The sequence below is a fragment of the Leuciscus leuciscus genome (assembly GCF_965113295.1).
Source record: "Leuciscus leuciscus genome assembly, chromosome: 8".
NCBI classification, from domain to species: Eukaryota; Metazoa; Chordata; class Actinopteri; order Cypriniformes; family Leuciscidae; genus Leuciscus; species Leuciscus leuciscus.
In genome coordinates this window covers 22,329,357-22,349,675 of record NC_138732.1, presented here as the reverse complement: position 1 = coordinate 22,349,675, position 20,319 = coordinate 22,329,357, and the positions used below count along the sequence as shown (strand labels likewise).

Here is a 20,319-nt window from a genome sequence, read left to right as displayed (position 1 = left end):
TTCCACAGCATGAAGGTAATATCTTACGGATTTTTGAATCAACCTCTCGTTTTAAAATCTTCTCAGTCTACTGACATTTCTTATGACATCCGCCTCAAACATTACAATGCTCATGATAACTTTCGTTAACTCTACAATAAGTAAATACACATCACCAGCTAATTACTCTTTGACAGCGATGTCATAGAAATATATAGAGCTACAGCAAAAATGGAAGTTCAAACACAAAAAAAAGGCTGCGCACTTGTTCTCTGGTGCATAAAGTCTATATTTGTAGCTGCTGTTTGGTAGTGATGTGGCATATTTATGCATACACATCAGCACACATGATAAACGGTTCTTTTGAATGTCAATTAGTATTTATCTTTGAATCAAAGCTTATTAAATGCAAGACAAACAAGGCACCAGGGATATATTTAGGCCTTTGCTTGATGTCACCTTGAACATCGGCTGAGGAAGTTGTTCTTACTCCAAATATGACTCAAGATCAGCACTAAGACATCAGGCACAAGGGAAATTCAAATGTGAGCATCCTTTTTAATGACTCTGTCAGGATGGTTGTCCTTGCCGTTTGAGAAAAGAAAGCAGGTGACAAGACATTGTTACTTCATTAGCTGAATCCGTCTTGTTGAACCCCAGGGGGACTGCATGCGTATCACGTCTCTGACCTCAGCTGAACCGCACATAAAAAATCTGTGCATAGCACCGGCTGCTTTGAGCACACAAACAATGTAGATCACAACTCAGGTGAGTGAGTTAGTGTGGAAAAGGGCGTACAGTTTGAAGCATTTAAAAACAGCTTTCTGCAGTAAATCCCCAGCTACATGTAAGGTGATTTAAAACCGTTAAACCAATCCAAAAAAAGGTTTAACTGCATTCTGTGTGATTTTTCGACGTAATTATTAAAGTCTAGATCCATTATTCAGGCCTGACTGTTGTAAGAATAATCATTGAACAGCTTGTCAATCTTCAGAAGTCTCTTGAAGGCCAGGCCTGCTGTATCATATTTATTTGAAAGGCACAGTAAATTATTGAGGATTGAATGAGGTGTGATAATGTTAAAGAAGATTTCAGGGACACTGCAAATTAAATGTCTTGGAGATTAAATGCTGAAGGTTTGACCCCAAATTCCTCAGCTGTGAACTTCGTTCTTCCTTTGAATTTATATATGAACTGGCATGAACAGAAAATGTGCATCAAAATGCAACATCTAGAGTTTTACTTCTCAAGCAGCCAGTTAAATTATGCTATTTTGCTCTTTACTCTTGTAGTCATGATAAAGTACATAGTTTATTCATTTCAGTTCTATCCATACCTTAAAACGGACCATTTAAACACCTTTACTTCTCAAATTATTTTTATTAAATGATTTATGTAACTGCTTTAACAAAAAATACAAGTTTCACATTTCTGATTAGAATAAAAATTCTGTCATCATTTACTCACCGTCGCTCCAAACCTTTGATTTATTTTTATTTTTTTCAGTGGAACTCAAAAGAAACTATTATGAGAAATCAATGTTGTTTTATGTCCTTACAATGGAGATCAGTAAGGTACATTTTTATTTTTGCTGTTGTTGGTTTTTTTTAATCCCATTGACTTTCATTAAATGTACAAAGACATTTGAAACATTCTTCAAAATATCCTCTTTTTTGTTCCACAGAAGAAAGTAAGAAGAAAGAAAATTTCCATTTATTTCTGTTTATTTCTTTAAATCCCTTGTAATGCTGCTATAGTTGAGTTTCAATTGTAAGTGCATTACAGTGGCCAAACTGAGACCCAAAAAGCATACAAATCAGAATTATCTTCCATGGTAATTAACATTTTGCCACATATGCTGATAATATAATGTGAATGTGCTATAAATTATTTATGTAATAATAAAATTTAAAAAAAGCCCCAATTACCCAATTTAGCCAACCAAAAGACTTGCTTTCTTGAAGAGATGCTTTCTGCCTGTCAATCATTTTAACAGGACAGCCCATATGAGAGACGCAGGAAGCTGTCTGGTTTTTGATGTGGTTCATTCAAGTTAAGCAGCATATTCAGCCTCATAAGCAGTTTTCAGTTGTTAGTTTAAACTTGTATAAAAATTTGACTTGAGTCAATGTGTATTGAACACACATCATTACTTTGAATACCGTAACTTTCCCCTAGAGTATATAGCTGGGTATGGCCCTAAAGATGTCTGTCAATAAGGGCATCATCTGGAATGCATCACTTTCTATTTTAAGGGTAACATCTGCTAACATCAGAAAATCTCAAAGCAGATTCACACAAAAACATCTGCTTGAGTATAGTTAAACCAGCATTAAACAGTGAATGAATGCAATGTATTGCAGATGCAAACTCTCTACAAATTATGTTATCCAGATGAAAACACACATCAAATTGACCCTTCGGCATTTGTGTTGTATGAGAGGAACATCTGCAGTGATGCTTACAGCCGTCTTTGTACGCGTTATATGAAACATAGCATATATGGCAAAGTTTTCTATGGATTCCATTAGACAAAGTGTTTTAGGAAATGTCCTAAGAGAGTCCTTGTATAAATAACTCATGAGGGATGCTGTCAGGGGACTGAAGGTGTCTGGGGAACTTTGCACTTTCAATTGGGAATTTCCATTTTAGCTTTGGTGATTTGAAGCCTGGACTCCATCAGTCCCTTGCTTGACATTTCAGGTGCTCTCTCTGGGCCATTGTGGGTTATTAGCCCTGTGGTGCAAAGGGACACTTTGTTTTGTTGCTGTTCCACCGAGTGTACATGTGTGCACCAATGTGGTGAGGGCCGCCATGCTGTGATGCATATGCCTCTCCCTCATCCATTTTTAACAGGGCCACTTGGACTCTCCGGTGATGAGACAGGCCCCATAGGAGCGCCTTGTACAGCCGTGCACTTAGAGCACTCAGACCTGCCCCATCTGTCAGCATATGGGAAAGATACACAGTAATCAGAGCTGCCACAAAAAACAGACCTCTGCTCAGTGGCATCTGTTCAACAGCACTTTAGATTGTTTATGTACCCAAACTGAACCGCTGGAGCTCATTAACAACCTTTTTATAGCGGCCAGTGTCTTTCCCGCCCTGTGGATTAGCAGATTAAGGATGTGGCAATATGAAGAGATAAAGGTCAGGAATTGATGAGCTTCGTCAATAATGAGTCTTGTGGCAGTCATTACATGCAGTGCACATTATCATCCGGGCTTAATCCAAAAATAACTTAAGTAAATATGTGCAGGCATTCTTGAATCTTTTTACGGTTAAATGTGCACAAAAATAAATTAATTCCCCACAGCCTGTGCTTGTGGAATTAAATACTGCAAAAATGGTTTTCTTACTCAGTAGACAATTTTGTCTTGTTTTATTATTGTATAACTCAGTTTTGCTTCTCAGGTAAATGTATCTTGGTTTAAAAGTAGTTTTTTTTTAGTTTTTTTTTTTTGTTTTGTTTTTTGTAAAGCAAGGATATTGATATTGCTAAAATAGCTACAATATTCTGGATTAAGTCTGCAAATACCTGCAATATAGTTTTGAAACTTTTTTTATATTATTTATTTTTTCATATGTATGTATGACAGTATGAGGATCCAATAGGGTTACAAGCTCTTTTTAATACTTTTTATTGGTTAAATATTTGCAAAACCCACAGACTACTTTTAATGATTTATAAAAACAAAAAAAGGATGAAATATGGAGACACGAGGTTTCCGCCTGACACTGACATTATATATATATATATATATATATATATATATATATATATATATATATATATATATAATTGTAGAGATTTAATGGATTTTTTATCTACATTTTGACACTGCTTGATACATATTTATAATTTATCCAAAAAAGATTACATCATGATAATATCTGTGTACTGAATTGTTATTTGTCTTCTTTCTCACATTTATTTATCCCTCAATATTGTGTTTTACTTTACATCTCACCACCTTTCCCTTTCTTTGTCTGGATTCAGATGTATAACTTTTCAAACTACCATATTACTTCTAAACTTTTTCAGCATTTCAAGCACTGGTTTTCCTTCAGGATATGCAAGTCTAGTTTATTATGTGGCCTACATTGCACAATGTCACAAAGGCACTATGTTAAGTTGGTAAAATGGTCCCAATGGCGCAAGCTAGGGTATTCAAAACTACATTTACATTGCATTTACTTTTATGTAGTAGTCTAATGTAGTTTTGAATACCCTAGCTTGCTTCATCGGGACCATTTTGCAACTTAACAACATTTTCAACATATTAGGTTTTTAAATAAAATCCATGTTAAACTCCCTTTAAGACTCAGCATAAGTGTTTGTAAGGGATTGCAGACTCTTTTTTTTTTGGGGGGGGGGGGGGGGGGGGGGATACTAGACCCCAATCCACAATGATACAGTCTTTCCTGAGTGTCCAATAAACATTAATCCAGTCCAGGCCAGTCTAAATGCGTAAACAAAGTGTATGTGCGCAGCACCACGCTTTATAGGTGTCAGCATGTGTCTGTCAAAGTGCGAGTCGAGTCAGCCTTCAGGGTCTTTGCTGACTTACTACAGGCCAGTAGGGTGAGGGCGCCACTGTAAAGTGGGGTCACACATCACTTCCCTACCAACCTCAGAAGAGTCCTTTATAGTCCCTAGAAAAGCTATGGGGATGTATTTAATCCCCAGTGGAAGGACGATGTGCTAAGAGGTCTGATAAGGAACACATCAACAGCAGGAGACATCCATCACTGCACTCGTCCACTGAGCCAGAACGCGCAGAGATAGTGGTGGATAGGGAGAGAAGGTTGCTGTGCTTCAGACAAACTATATGTGTCCTCTGGCTTTTTTTATTCTATTCTATTCTCTAGATCAGCTGAGCGATAGAATTGTACCAGGCTTTGTGGGATCGATGACAGCGAATCATCTAAAATATAATAAATGCTCAACTTTGTGCAAAATACCAATCTTTCATTGGCGGATAGACTGAATGGGTGTTAAATTGGGCATTTTGACTTAAAGTTAGCATTTTTCTGACTATAATGATGCATATGTTTTAGGGATGCACAATATATCAGCCACCATATCGGTATCGGACGATATCAGTTAGTTTTTAATGTTATTGTTATCGGCCTAATAAGAAAATTTGTCTGATATATCAAAGCCGATAAATAATGGATTATTTCCTATATAATTTCAACATGTGCAGAAAGTCTGTCATATAGACTACATACAATTAATATGAGACCATCATTATAATTCTGTGTTTGGGACTTGGCTTTTAATGGTGAGACTTTTGTTTTTGTAATCAGGCTCTCAGAAATTACATAAAAATTTGGATTTAGATTTATCGGCCAATATATCGGTTATCGGCTTTCAAACATAAAGAAATTATCGGTTATCGGTATTGGCCAAAATGTTCATAGTGGTTCATCTCTACTATGTTTGATGAATTTATTGACTGCACATATGGGCTGTCCTGTGAAAATTATCATTTTAAATGGGATCGAAGCCATGACAGTAATAAAGAATGGTGTGAATTAATTGTTTTATTATCTGTTTATTTAAGTGTGTGCGTGTGTGATAAACACAAATGAAGTGGATCAATCTTGAATAATAATCTGTGTGTATGGATTGGGTAGTACTGTGATGGATTTTTGATGGGATATCACTACCTTGTGTAATTACTTACAGGGATGATCTGAGGAAGGAATGTCTGAAATGTCTCCTTTCCGTAATGACATGGTCCACATCACTCCAGACAGGACATTTTGCATAAACTGAAGCAGAGACGCTGGGGAAACTTAATTATTCCAGTGAACTGATTAAGTGCCATTGTATTTCTTTATGCAACTCTTTGCTCTTATCTGCAGGTGAACACAGCCATGCATGAAGCCAAGCTGGTGGAGGAGTGTGATGAATTGGTGGAGATAATTCGCCAGAGGAAACAGGTCATTGCTGTCAAGATCAAAGAATCCAAGGTACAGTTTCTCTCTATTTGCACCACCGAGACAGATTAGGGCGGCCAGAATTGTAATTTTAAGTCAGACTTGTATCTCGCACTTGGGTCATATTTAAGAAGGTTTTCGATTTGCTTTTCAATTTATAAATATCAAGGTGGAAGCTAAAACTTTTTAGCTTATTTCATTTTCACCTAAAAATGGAAATTTCATCATTTAATTACTCATTCAAGAAGATATTTTGAAAAATGTTTCAGTGTTTTTGTATAAAAATTTTCGTTTGTTTGTTGTCCAAATAATGAATGTCAGTGGGAGCCCAGTGTTTTTTTGTACCCTTTTGACTTTCATTGTATGGACAAAACAGTTGAAACATTCCTCCAAATATCTTCTACAGAAGAACGAAAGTCATACAGGTTTGGAATGACTTGAGAGTGGGTAAATAATGATGACAGACTTCATTTTTTGGTGAATGTTTCCTTTAAAACACACATGGCAGAGAAACAGATTTTCAGAGCTCAAGCCTTCACTCACTTAGAGAAACCTATTTGAATTCGATTCTCGACAATATGTCACACGGCGCACAAATACAGAGTTGACATTTCTAACACATCTTTCAGAACATGTCACTACCCCTGTTACAGCAAGAGAGAGACTGTCAGGCTCTGTTGGACCCTACGCTGTGCGGAGAGATTGGTGATGTGTCTGATGACAAGATGGAGAAAAAGCTGAGGAAATCACAGCATATTTTCCCTGTGTGAATTAAAAACTCCCCTTTTTAAACGTGTGTTAAGGTTAAGCCGGTGCAGATGAGTAATAATATGGTTGTGAGGACATCAGTTGTGGCTGTAGAGATCTTGTCAGAAAGTCCACAGGCCAAAGTGAGGTGGCCGTCGAGTGAGGTTGCAGTGAAGTGTAAAGATGCAACTTGAACAGGATTGTTGAAGTTATGACAGGAAGCTTGGCTGGTTGAAGCAGACCCTGGCCATGTGGCATCACTTAAGAAGCTTCCCTTGTGTAACAGAAACCGGGCCTCGATAATCTTCACCAGCAAAAACATAAACAGCAGGCCAGTACACTGGACAGCACTGTTCTCCTCCGGGACACTAAAAAATAGACACTTACGAATATAACTAATGCTAAACTGTGTGTGTGTGTGTGTGTGTGTGTGTGTGTGTGTGTGTGTGTGTGTGTGTGTGTGTGTGTGTGTGTGTGTGTGTGTGTGTGTGTGTGTGTGTGTGTGTGTATGCAGTAAAAATAAATGTACTGTAAAATAAATTTGAACAAATATTTCATAAGCATATACTTTACAGTAGGAAAATGCTTTCTTCCAAAACTGAAGAGTCAGATTTTGTGCTCCAGTTCATCTGTGTGTAGTGTTTTGTGTTTGACAGTGAGCATGCAGCACACAAGCACTTTATCTTGACAGCTTGAATTCACACTCTTATCAAGTAGGGATTTGAGCTACGAGACAGGCCTGTGTTTCTCTGTTTTAGGGTAGTGTGATGTGAGAGTCCCAGACAAATGCAGTAATCTCCATCAGAAGTGTCTACGTAAGGCCTTCAGTGATGTACTCTCGCGCGGCAGTTGACATGCACAGCCTGCAACATGAGATTATGTCTGGCCTTTTGCAAACATCAGTAATGCAGCTCCAGCACAAAGTGCCTGTAACTCTAGTATTAAGGAGGCTTTTGGAATCATAAACCCAGATGCAAAGATTAAGATTTGATCTAAGGCTTTAGCTGTTCAGCCTGGTTTGTTACTGGTTTGTTTTTGAATGATTTTCTATTTATTTTTCTGATGCAGTCCAATTTCTTTAATGCCGTCTTGAAATTCTGAAACTTTTTGGCAGTAAACCATCTGATCAAAGCGAATCATTTGAAGCTGTCTTTAAGAAATGCGGTCAAATTCGGATTTGATCTAATGCAATCCACTTCGGCACAGAGCAACGTTTTCTTCTCTCCTAATTTCTTGATTTATCTGAATGCTTCCAATGATTCCTTCGTGTCAAACATATCATTCCTCTATTGAATTATACTGTGACATAGGCTAGATCCTGCTTAACCGATTTAACTGGCTTATTGAGGAAGCAGAGCTAATGTCTCTCATTCTCTCGCAAAAGAAAATATAGGCCTATATACGAAAGAAAATATGAATACGCACATGAAACATGCGGTTATATGAGTAAAAGCTGATTCATAGTGAATCTGTGGTCAGGTAATGTGGGCGGTATGAGCAAAATCTTATTTCATGCTTTTGAATATATTATATTATGGCAGTGGTGTATATACGATTGCTTTATTTAGCTGGAAATTCTTTTATTTTTTCTGTTAATTCAAGTCAGTATGTTTCATAATGAAGCATGGGATGTAGTATTGCCTATTTTCGGAAAATCTAGAGAATTATAAATGCTTTGCAGATCAAATGCACAACATTACATTTGATTAATTTATTTTTGTAATTAATCTTGATGGACACAAACCAAATATATATTCTTATACTACTATTAAAAAAGTGTGGGCCCAGTCATTTCATTATTTTTTTTTATATAATAATACTTTTTGTCAGCAAGGATGCATTCAATTGATTAACAGTAAAGACATTAATCTTGTAAAATAAAAAAATAAAATTATCAACTTACAATATTCGTCAAAGAATCCTGAAAAAAAGTATCACAGTTTCCACAAAAATATTAAGTAGCACAACTGCTTTTTTAAAATTGATAATAATAGAAATGTTTCTTAAGCACCAAACCAGCAATGATTTCATATTCAAGACATTTTCAGAAACATTAAAAAAAATCTTTCCAACCCCACATTTTTTAACGGTAGTATAACTGTATGATACAGTAGGCCTGGATCAGTGCAAACTAAGCACATTCAGAAACACAGTGAATCTAATATTAGTCTATTCTAATTGGATAAGCCACATTTGAAGTCCTTGTAAAGTAGCCGAAATAAGCTGACCTGTGACCACACATTAGTTAAATTCTATATTAATGCAGAGAGATGAATTTTATACAAGGACAGGGAAAATCTGAAAAGCTACCCAGCTAGACACTAGAAATATTAAACATTTAAAGCTATTTCAACATTAAATTAGATTCTTTGTACAGCGGTCTGAATTTGGCCAATTTTTACAGACGTCCAATACAGCATGAAAAATGCATTAGATTTTCCTTTCGGACGTTTTTAACAGTGCTAATTCAGTGAGTCTTTAAAGAGTGTTCTATGTTTTTTTAAGAATTAGAGGATTAGAATCCATCACTTTATTGTTTCTCTGCTGTAATTACACAAAAAAGCAAACAAAGCAAAGTGCTCATTTAGCTCTGATGATGAGCCAAGGGGCGACAATGAGTTTTTGATTTAAAAAAAAAAAAAGCTCCATTAGGGTTTATTATTTTTCAAACATCTTGGAGAACGTAAACATATGCAATATTAATAGCTTAGCAAGTTGCGATAACAGCCCCACACATTTATCTCTCATATAACACTGTGAATAGATTGTAATAGGCTTGTGTGTTGGGTTTAGGTGATGAAGTTGAGGAAGTTGGCTCAGCAGATTGCGAACTGCAGACAGTGCCTGGAGCGCTCGAGTGCCCTCATCACACAGGCTGAGCACAGCCTGAAGGAGAATGACCACGCCCGCTTCCTCCAGACGGCCAGGAATGTGGCTGAGAGGTGAGACTGCACACACACACACACACCAGCATTTCTTACCACTGCCAGCGTGACGGCAACTTTCAGCTACATTTCCTGGTGCCACCCCCTCCTTTCAGCTCTGTTGCTTGTGGCTTATATTCACAATAATACAAAATATGCCTTCAGGACTCAATATTTAACAACATTTGTGCAGCATCAGGTGTGGAGAAAGACTTTGTGGTGTCATGCTTTTTACAAAACTGTTTTTTGGGGGGTTTTTGGTGCCATCTATCAAACCTTTGCTATTATAAGCCTGATCATCACCTCTCCAAATGCCTTTCTGGCTTTTTGCAATACTGACTGTTAGGATATTGAGTCTCGACTGACAGCTTTCAAATGCTTGCATGCGTTCAAGCGCACATGCCTTACGGTGATACAACAGTGTGTGAGAACAGTCAAATGCACTTCTTGGTAAAAATAACTGTCTTGGTGAGCAATGCATGTAAACAGTTTGACATATCTGCGCATTAGACAGTGTAAATGCAGCATAATAAACCTGATAACCTGAGTATTAATATAAAAAAAACAATTTTGACAAAAAAAGAAGAAAAAAAACTGCTTACTTCTCTTTATAATTTTGTTGTTGTTCTGCATTTGTGACTGTTTACTTTATATGTAATGTTATATATATATATATATATATATATATATATATATATATATATATATATATATATATATATATATATATATATATATATATATATATATTTGTTATTATTACTATATTTATTATTAATATTTAAACAGGCAGTGTAAACCAAGGAGTGTGGTCAATAGCATTTTTGTTTGCTGTAGAATTCTTTTTTTTAAAATCAAGAACCTTAAAATTTCTGTGGTTTTAGGTATCCCTACTAACTGTACTGTCTTCACACACATTTCTCTGCATTTGAGTGCTGCCAGATGCTGTTTATAATTCTGTCACTTTGGGTGAAATCACATCCAGCCTTACTGTCTGTAAATAGACTGTTGTAAATAGAAACATTTATAAATTAATTGCCAGTGCCTCTTTCCACCCAGAGTTGCCATGGCCACCGCCTCCTCCCAGGTCCTCATCCCAGATGTCAATCTGAACCAGGCTTTTGACAATTTTGCCCTTGATTTCTCCAGAGAAAAGAAAATCCTGGAAGGACTGGATTACTTGACAGGTAAAATCAGTGAGAAATCTGAAACCACCTTCAACGAGTGTTTTCCTTGTATCTAGTGCAAAGTTAATGAATACATGGCCAGAATTACATCAGCCATCCTTGGCGGAACCAAATCAATACGTCCTGTCTTGACGCTTGCCTTCTTTTCCAGCACCCAACCCTCCCTCTATACGTGAAGAGCTCTGCACAGCCTCTCATGACACCATTACAGTGCACTGGACTTCTGAAGATGAATTCAGCGTCACCTCCTATGAGCTTCAGTATACCATCTACACTGGCCAGACCAACTTCATCAGTGAGTCTAAATACATGCCTTACACAGCACAGGATCTCACTCTTTTACCATCAATCCCGCATTTATACTTTTCAACTTCTTTTGCTTCTACACACAACCTTTACATTAGAGCTTCTAGTATCATCAAGTGACTTTACAAAGGCTGAATAGGAACATTTTGCAACTTTTGTAAAGAAAAAACATTATAGCCTAAATATTATAGAAAACATGTATGTGACTGTTTTTTTATTTACTTAATTTCAATTTATTTTATATATATATATGTGTGTGTGTGTGTATATGTATATATATATATATATATATATATGTGTGTGTGTGTGTGTGTGTGTGTATGTATATATATATATGTGTGTGTGTGTGTGTGTGTGTGTGTGTGTGTGTGTGTGTGTGTGTGTGTGTGTGTGTGTGTGTGTGTGTATATATATATATATATATACACTACCTTGCAGAAGTGTGGGATCTGTAAGCATTTTTTGTTTTTTAAAGAATTCCTGTATGCTCACCAAGGCTACATTTATTCAATTATTCAATCATTCAATGATCAAAATTACAATAAAATATACAATTTCTTTTTTTTCTATTTAAATGTATTTTAAAATGTAATTTATTCCTGTAATGACATTAGTCCAGACTTCAGTGTCACATGATCCTTCAGAAATCATTCTAATATGCAGATTTGATGCTCAAGAAACATTTATTATTATTAATAATGTTAAAACTATTTTTTCAGGATTCTTTGATAAAAAATTTTTTTTTTTTTGAAATCGATTGTCACTTTTGATCAATTTAATGTTCTTTCTGAATAAAAGTTTTAATAAAAAAAAGTATTTTCAACAGTAAGGCAAGGCAAGGACTCGCCATGCTTAGAGTGAACCCATGGTATTTCTAGCTGATATGATCCTAATGATCTGAGTGATCTGTTGGGTTTATATTCAGTGAGCATATCTGCAATGTATTGAGGTCCTAGGCCATTGAATGATTTATATACCAGTAATAATACTTTAAAATCAATCCTAAATCTAACTGGGAGCCAGTGTAAAGACCTGAGGACTGGTGTGATATGTTCATATTTCCTGGTTCTGCTCAGAATCCTGGCGGCAGCGTTCTGTATGAGCTGCAACTGTCTTATGGTCTTTTTGGGAAGGCCAGTGAGGAGTCCATTACAATAATCCACCCTGCTGGTGATGAAAGCATGCACAAGTTTCTCTAAGTCTTGTCTGGAAACAAAGCATCTAATTCTTGCAATATTTTTGAGATGATAGTATGCTGATTTAGTTATTGCTTTGACATGACTACTGAAACTAAGGTCTGACTCTAGTGTCACACCAAGATTCTTGACTTGATTTTTAGTTGTTTGACCCCTAGAGTGAAGGTATGCGTTCACCTTGAGAACTTCATCTTTGTTTCCAAACGCAATGACTTCAGTTTTGTCTTTGTTTAATTGAAGAAAGTTTTGACACATCCAACTGTTGACTTCGTCAATCCATTGGCACAGGGAGTCAAGCAGTCTTGCATTATATTTTGCATTATTTTGAAGCGCCAAAACTACTTCTATACACCCATAGAATTCCAAAGGAATCATAGCATTTTTTTTTAACACATACATGTTCCCCCATATCTTTTTATGCACTTGTAAATAAAAGTATGAAGTCTAGATTTTACATATGTGTGGAGTGAAGAGTTGTTTAATTGCTTGAAGGCCAGTGAAGCACTCTGACAGGCATACTGGACAGTAAAGAGACAGCATTTTCTTCTCTCGCTCGTAAACCTGCTCCTCAGTTCCCATTCAGCCCCGCTTCGGTAAATAACAGTATATTCATTTCAACCGCTGATAGTTTAGAAGCCCAGGAACATCCACAGAGCTACCGCAGGCTCCTTAGAGGATACAGACAAACAGACGCAGAAATGGAGAGCAATGCTTTCTTCCCAGACCTTTTTACAGCATTGCGTCTTCGAATGCGGATGCCTAAATGCTCCAATTCTTAGATGCGTACTCTTCACTCCCATGAGAAGAAATGTGAGCCTTTGCTCATGCATTTTCTCAGCCATTGGCCAAATAAGGAAAAGTGGCTTCGAAACATACTCCGGCCCCCATTCAAGATTTATCAGCTTTAGAAGGATTTCCTTCTGTGGGGAGCGTCAATCACGTGTAGTTTCAAGGCATTTTTAATGGAATCATATTTTTATATTGTTTTGTTATTGTTTTTCATGTTTGCAGGCCAGTGAAATTGATGGCTTCTTTTATGTTCCCTTTAGCAAAAGTGTATTACATTTCGCAAGCCTTCAGTAAAAGCATCAAATTCAAGGGCTTAGGCTGGATAACATGGAGGATCTTTTTCATAACGATCATTTATTGTGATCCGTCAGTATGCACGCCAGCAGCGTTCTTTTGACATACAAAATAACAGTCATGTGCTATGTAAAAATCAATACTTTTCCCCTGCAATGCACTTGAGTCCAATATGTGTAATTGCACAGCTGCCATGACTGGAAAGCCAACCTTTCGTGATCAATTAAACATGCCTAGAATTCATATGCATCGGACAAAACTAACTGTAAAATAGATTTAAAAGCAGGAACGCTTCTTTGCTCTTTCATTTGGGAAGAGAGTCGTTCGAGGTGCTGTTGAAAGAGCGGCTAAGGTTTATCATCTGGCCTGGGAAAGTGAGGGCACTGGCCTGGCATCAGCCCTGATGAGATCTGACACGAGCTAATGCTCTTTGCTCCGCTCTCATTGTGACATTGATTGATAGTGAGACAAGCCACCGGACTGGCATGCTAACCTGCGGCAAACAGTATGCAAATGCCGCTGTCCTTGCGGAGGAAACGGGCCACATCACCTAATCTGACGTGTGCACCTCTAGCTCAGGGATGCGTGCCATGACTCATGGGTAGTTTATAGAAAACGGAAGAGACGTGGATGTTACGAGGGCCAGAAAACATGTGGTCGAACAACTGTAAAGCTGACAGTTGTTGCAAACAGCAATGAGGTCAAACCAGTCTAACAAATGACTTATGGTCATCTGATTCTGTCTGTTTTCCTGCAAAACTCATTCATTTGATTATGCATGTCCTCACAAAACATACGCTCAATGTGCTCTGCAACCTTGAAAAAACAGAGAAATCTTGTGTATAGACAAACCCACGCAGAGAGCAGTCGGAGTGTGTTGACCGTAAGAGAGCTTGTATTAACAGTCAGCTACTACACTGGAAAAAAAAAATGGGTAGGATTTACTTTGAAACAGTTTTCACTCAGAAATTGCTAGTAAATTTCACAAAAGAAACAGCAAGTAATTACTAAGTTATGGCAAGTAACATTGAAATAAACATGACATTTTAAAGTAGGACTGAAATAGTATTTTCAATTTTTTACAGCATGTATGTAATATCAGTTCATCAGAAATTAAAGGGATGCATACTTCTGTGCAACACAAAAGAATATATTTTGAGATTTAAGTATATACAGTACATATATATATATATATATATATATATATATATATATATATATATATATATATATATATATATGAACACAAACATATATTATATAAATACACACTTTTGTTAGGTGTGATTAATCAGCTTGGCCGCACTAATATATACAATATATAATGTATATATTATATTGTCTATATACAGTGGATGTCAATAATCACCAAAACGGTTTTGTCCAGTCCTGATCTTTTATCTACATTTCTAGATTGCACATATTTCATATTTCATTCTATTGTATTCTGGTCTGGTAATGGGTTTAGTGCCGCTGCAGACAGATGGTGACCTTTAGCTGTCAAATATATGTTTATTCATTCTCAGAGGTAAGTATTGTTGATTGTGGAGCTCATATGAATTGGTTTTGATGAAGAAACTGCAATCAGCTCTGACATGTAAGGAAAAAGACCTATAAAATCTATTCTAATTTGTATATAATAATATTGTTTGCTTATTTGAGGTCAAACTAATGTGTTTAGAAGGCCAGCATCAGTATAGAAGGTATACAGAATCAAGTTTTATCTTCCTCACAATGTGTTGGTCCAGTACTGCACCTTTAGGAAAAGTTAGACCATTTGTGCAATGGTTTTATATATCACTAAATCTTCCCTGTCAGATTTTGGAATGACTTTCAGCTGTTTTCACAATGTTTATGATTTAGAAAGGATGTAAATCTACTCTTGAAGATGTATCTTACCTTGTTGCTTAAATATCATGCTTCAAGTTGAACGCAGCTTTCTGGTTGATGCACACCTCTGTGACATTCTCACAATATTCCCAATATTCCTGTCCTACTTCTATGATTTATCCCTGGTGGTGGATATTGCTCATCTTATATCTGAAGTGAATTTCGAAGCACAGATAATCACAGGACTGGTCAGCCAGGCATTGATTAGGTGTCATATTATGTTTGCTTGATGCCGTTCGCCGTCGTAAGACAGTGGATCTTGCTGCAGGGTTTCGGTTGCTTTTTGGGGCGTTATTATTTCACAGCGGTTACTGCCAAAGCCTAGGTCTTTGTACCTTAAGATATTCATAAGCTGGGCATTGGAGAGCTGCCCAAGAATGTGAAATGAAGACACAGTCCACAGTGGCCACCGATGAGAAGTGGGACATTGTTGAAGTGAATGTGACCGTATGTTTTTTCTGGGTGTAGGAAAATGCGTTCATGTGGAATCATATCACATGCTCATGCATACTCGTAATGCACTAGGATTAATTCTTAACTACATGTCCCATTGGCATCGGTGACATCTAAACACATGCACGGTCATGGAAACACACACATGCACGCACACAATAGAAACATAAAAGTCTAGTTTAGATTTGCCGACAGTATTGGGAGCAGCTCGTTCCAGTCTTGTGTTTTGGCTCCCTTTCATCTGCCAGCACACACACACACACACATACTCACTCACTTGTACAGTCTAGGATCCCTATTCACACTGCTTTTTTTTAGCCAGTGACACATACCTTCATCTGAACCTCTTTTGAAGTCTCTCTCCCTCTGAATGTCAAGCAACAGCGGAGAATTTACAATGTAAGCAGCATATTGTAGTCTGTTATTCTAATTCGATTCATCAAACAACAACATCAAACGCCTTTTTGTTATGGACATGGATCAAATTACTTTTTTGCTCATGAAAAAATATTAGTGACATGCAGAGGCTGGAAGAAAATGGTTAATACTTTACAAGCTTTGTTTTCTTTTTTATCCAGTGATCATTTACTTGCATACTTACAGATATAATGTGGAATTACATGTATAAGCAGGCAACAATTCATTAGACATGTGATTTACATTCAGCTGAATGATGCAGTAAATGTCTTTGCGAAAGGGATATTTTTACCAGCTGAAAGCTGTTTTCTTTAATGGTTGAACGATATGGATTTTTATAAATTGCTAATACTGATCTAGAAAGCAGGCTGGCCAGTGGCTAAATATATTGTTGTTGTTATTGTTATTGTAAATTATATAAATATATTTTAATAATTTAAATCTATTTGATATTATTATTATTAATATAAGCTAGATGGATTATCATCATTATAATTTTGTATTAATATTGTTACTATTATAATTATTTCATAAAGAAAATAACTGTGAGGTACTGTAAGGTGCTGTATTGTGAATATAGTCACAACTGAAGGATAATAATTGATCTGTTGGCACTGTGGAAACTGAAGTTACAGTGTCATGTACTTGTGTTAAGTACTTGCCGATATTTGTCTGGCACACGTTTGGCATACCTTGAGTGGCAATGCCAGTGGTTTTAATGGAAGTGTTGATGTTTCCTAAAGGCATTCTGGGCAAATGGATCACCATGAGAGACGGGCTGGGGGGCATCTCTATTTGCCTGAGGCAAACATCCTGAGTCTCTCTCCGAACGTGTGCTATATGTGTTTTATAATAATAATGCATTACATTTATATAGCGCTTTTCTAGGTACTCAAAGCGCTTTTACTTCTCCTCAACCACCACCAATGTGCAGCATCCACCTGGATGATGCGACGGCAGCCATATTGCCCCAGAACGCCCACCATATACCATCTTATTGGTGAAGAGGATGAAGCCAATCAGTATATATAGGGATGATTAAGAGTCAATGATGGATAGAGGCCAATGGGCAAATTTGGCCAGGATGCCGGGGTTACACCCCTACTCTTTTTCCGAAGGACATCCTGGGATTTTTAACGACCACAGAGAGTCAGGACCTCGGTTTAACGTCTCATCCGAAGGATCTGTTTCTTTTTCACATCAAACAGAAATAGACATGCCTCGAATAATGAACTTCATATGTACCATTCCCTTTTTAGAATCACAATGCGTTCAAATATTTATTTGCACGTGGCAATTATTGCACCGACATCTGTCATTAATGTTGTGCTCTTTCTCTTGCCTTGCAGGTCTGTATAACTCTGTAGATAGCTGGATGATTGTGCCCAATATCAAGCAGAATCACTACACAGTCCATGGCCTGCAGAGTGGCACCCGTTACATCTTTTTCGTCAAGGCTATCAACCAGGCAGGCAGCAGAAACAGTGAACCTGCTCGCCTCAAAACCAACAGTAAGTCCAGTGCGATGCAAGGATCAATAAACCTCATGCTAGTGGTCAATCGATATGGCTTTTTCAATAGCTGGTGTCAGTATCTAGAAAGTATTATGAATTATATATCCCCAAAATTAGCATTTATTTTACACAACATTGAGTCAACATTTACTCAGAAATATCTAGCACTGCAGGGATGATGTATTTTTGTAGGCAACCCGGAAGTTATCATCACCCTTGTTCAAATTCTTTTGAACATTTTGGATTATTGCAGAAAATGAGCTCTGTCACTGACAAAAGTTTATGATTCTTACACGTATGATAATGTGCAAAAATGATCACAACTTCTATGAATTTTGAAGCCTAAATACAATCAGCAGAAATAAAAAGATAAAGTTTGGCTGTAAACAGACTACACCACAATCACATGACTTCAGCATCCCCACCATCAAACTTCTGATAACTCTTTCAGTGTTTATTTAAAATCTACAAGTTGGACAGTTTGAGTTAGAATAGTTTGCAAGAGCAAAAATATAAACACACCAGGCTGTAAAAGTGGACTAGTGAATAGATGAGTTGAGTACAATCTACATAAAAGCTTTTAAAAAATCATGAGGGAGGTATTACTGATGTTTTATTATGTTGTAGAATAAAACATGAAATAAAACATCATGAGCTTGTTTTAACCACAGACCTTATTTCAGGCATTTAACCAAAAAACGATAAAAAAAAACTCCAGATGTACAAAACGCAAACATAAAATTAGCTTTTATTGTACACATGTACTCAAGATTTGCAAAAAAAAAAAAATCAAATGGAAATATTCCCTCTGAACCCCAATTATTACAGGATATTTGTAGGGGAGAGTTACTGTATGAACTGACATAAATTATCTCAAATTATTGATAATTTGAGCGATAAATCAGGCCTAACACACCCTTCAGCACCTCTTAGGTCTTATATCCAGAGTCCTAGTAGATATGGTGGTGGTACATCAGTGTAAGTGCAGCAGCTCTGTCATACTCAACCGCTAAATGCCTTTATCGGTGTTCTATCTGCGACTAGCACCCGAGCATGCAAATAATGGGAACCATCAGTTGCTTTGGTGTCGAACCGCTGTGTGTGAGAGATAGAGAGATCTGGGAAAGCCCAGGTCCCTCACCTAAGCTGTCAGACGTTACCCAGCCTTCTCACAGCAAACTCAATCAAGAGACAGGGCAGCAGGTGACAGCATTCAGATGGGTTATTGCATCAGAGGCTCTCAGTGGCCTTGTGGAGAGAGTTTGAAAGAGAAATACAGGAATGTCTAGAGGAAACGGCAAACATTCCTCTCTCACTCATTTTCATTGTCTGTTTCTACCTCTTGATCCGCTCCTTTCTCATGGTTCTTCAAGCTTCTGTGAGAATACTGCAGCAGTGTATCTCTCTCTCCCTCTCTCTCTCTCTCTCTCTCTCTCTCTCTCTCTCTCTCTCTCTCTCTCTCTCTCTCTCTCTCTTCTATCACTCACCAACCAACAGTCTTTTTTGTCACTGTAATAATGCTATTTTAGACAGGTGTGCCATTAAATGTAATTTTCCCCCAGACACATACAAAGCTCCGGTGACTGTATTGTGCTGTGAAAGCCTGTCCTATGAAAATGTAGGAAAGCGTACAGTATATGTTGCATTCACACACATAAATATTTGTGTGTTGTTTTTGAGTTTCCAAGAGAGAAAGGCTTTTTCCCATAATGCATAGGATCGTACGATCATCTAAACTAAAGATGAATGTTATTTTATGATCATCTGTTTCCTAACTTGGCACATTAATTGCTCATTATTAAGTACAACTTAACTACCATTAAATATTTTGTGTGGATAATATTTTTGAATGTCTCTTGTGCTGACAAAGATAGCATTTATTTGATCAAAAATACAGTGAAACAGTAATATTGTGAAATATTCTTAAAATTTTAACATTTCTATTTTAATACCTTTTTAAAATGTATTTTATTTATCAGATATCAAAGCTGAATTTTTTAGCATCATTACTCCAGTCTTCAGTGTCCCATGATCCTTCAGAAATCATTCTGATATTCTAATTTGGTGCTCAAGAAACAAGAAAACAGTTGTGCTACTTATTATTTTTGTGGAAACCTTGATACCTTTTTTTTTTCAGTTTTCTTTGATGAATAGAAAGTTTCAAAGAATGGCATTTATTTGAGTGCATCCTTGCGGAATAAAAGTTAAATTATTCCTTTAAAAAGTCTTACTGATCCCAAACTTTTGAACATTATGTGCTTCTTAGATAATGCTGCAATTGGGAAATGTGCCGTTTGAGACTAAGCACTTTTTTTCTACTAAATGCTTTGGGAAGCCTAGCCAAAGTAGAACTTTCTCTCTTTGTAGTATGGTAGCATTGAAATTTTAAGTAGGAAATGTAAGGCTTGCTGTTTATTGTATTCACCATAGAAGACATTTTAACCCTTGCATCATCAAAGAAAGTCGTTTTCCACAGCTGTGCCTTCTGTCCATCTGCCTATATAAAGAAGGAAACTGTCTTTGGGCCAATTCTATGTTTCACGTTTTCTCTGGCACACGCATGCTTGCCATGCCTACTCGACCGTGAAAGTCCAGACACCTCCCCCCGTCTCAAGAGAAATGCTATTTAAAGACATTTACATAATCACTTCCTGTTTGATTCAGGAATTCAGAG

At 36.9% G+C, this 20,319-nt stretch overlaps 1 protein-coding gene and 1 long non-coding RNA gene across 5 annotated transcripts in view; one reads left to right on the top strand and one right to left on the bottom strand.

Annotated features, from left to right (window-relative positions):
• The window catches only part of LOC309504277, a 503,575-nt gene that overhangs the window by 400,165 nt on the left and 83,091 nt on the right, over window positions 1-20,319 (bottom strand). The window lies entirely within an intron of this gene.
• mid2 (midline 2) overlaps window positions 1-20,319 on the top strand; it is a 154,699-nt gene that overhangs the window by 123,737 nt on the left and 10,643 nt on the right. For all 4 annotated transcript variants that reach the window (XM_082177273.1, XM_082177272.1, XM_082177274.1 and 1 more), the window contains 5 exons: window positions 5,854-5,961; window positions 9,469-9,617; window positions 10,659-10,786; window positions 10,938-11,081; window positions 17,481-17,642. In XM_082177273.1, coding sequence (XP_082033399.1) covers window positions 5,854-5,961; window positions 9,469-9,617; window positions 10,659-10,786; window positions 10,938-11,081; window positions 17,481-17,642 — 691 coding nt within the window. The remainder of the gene's footprint in view (window positions 1-5,853; window positions 5,962-9,468; window positions 9,618-10,658; window positions 10,787-10,937; window positions 11,082-17,480; window positions 17,643-20,319) is intronic.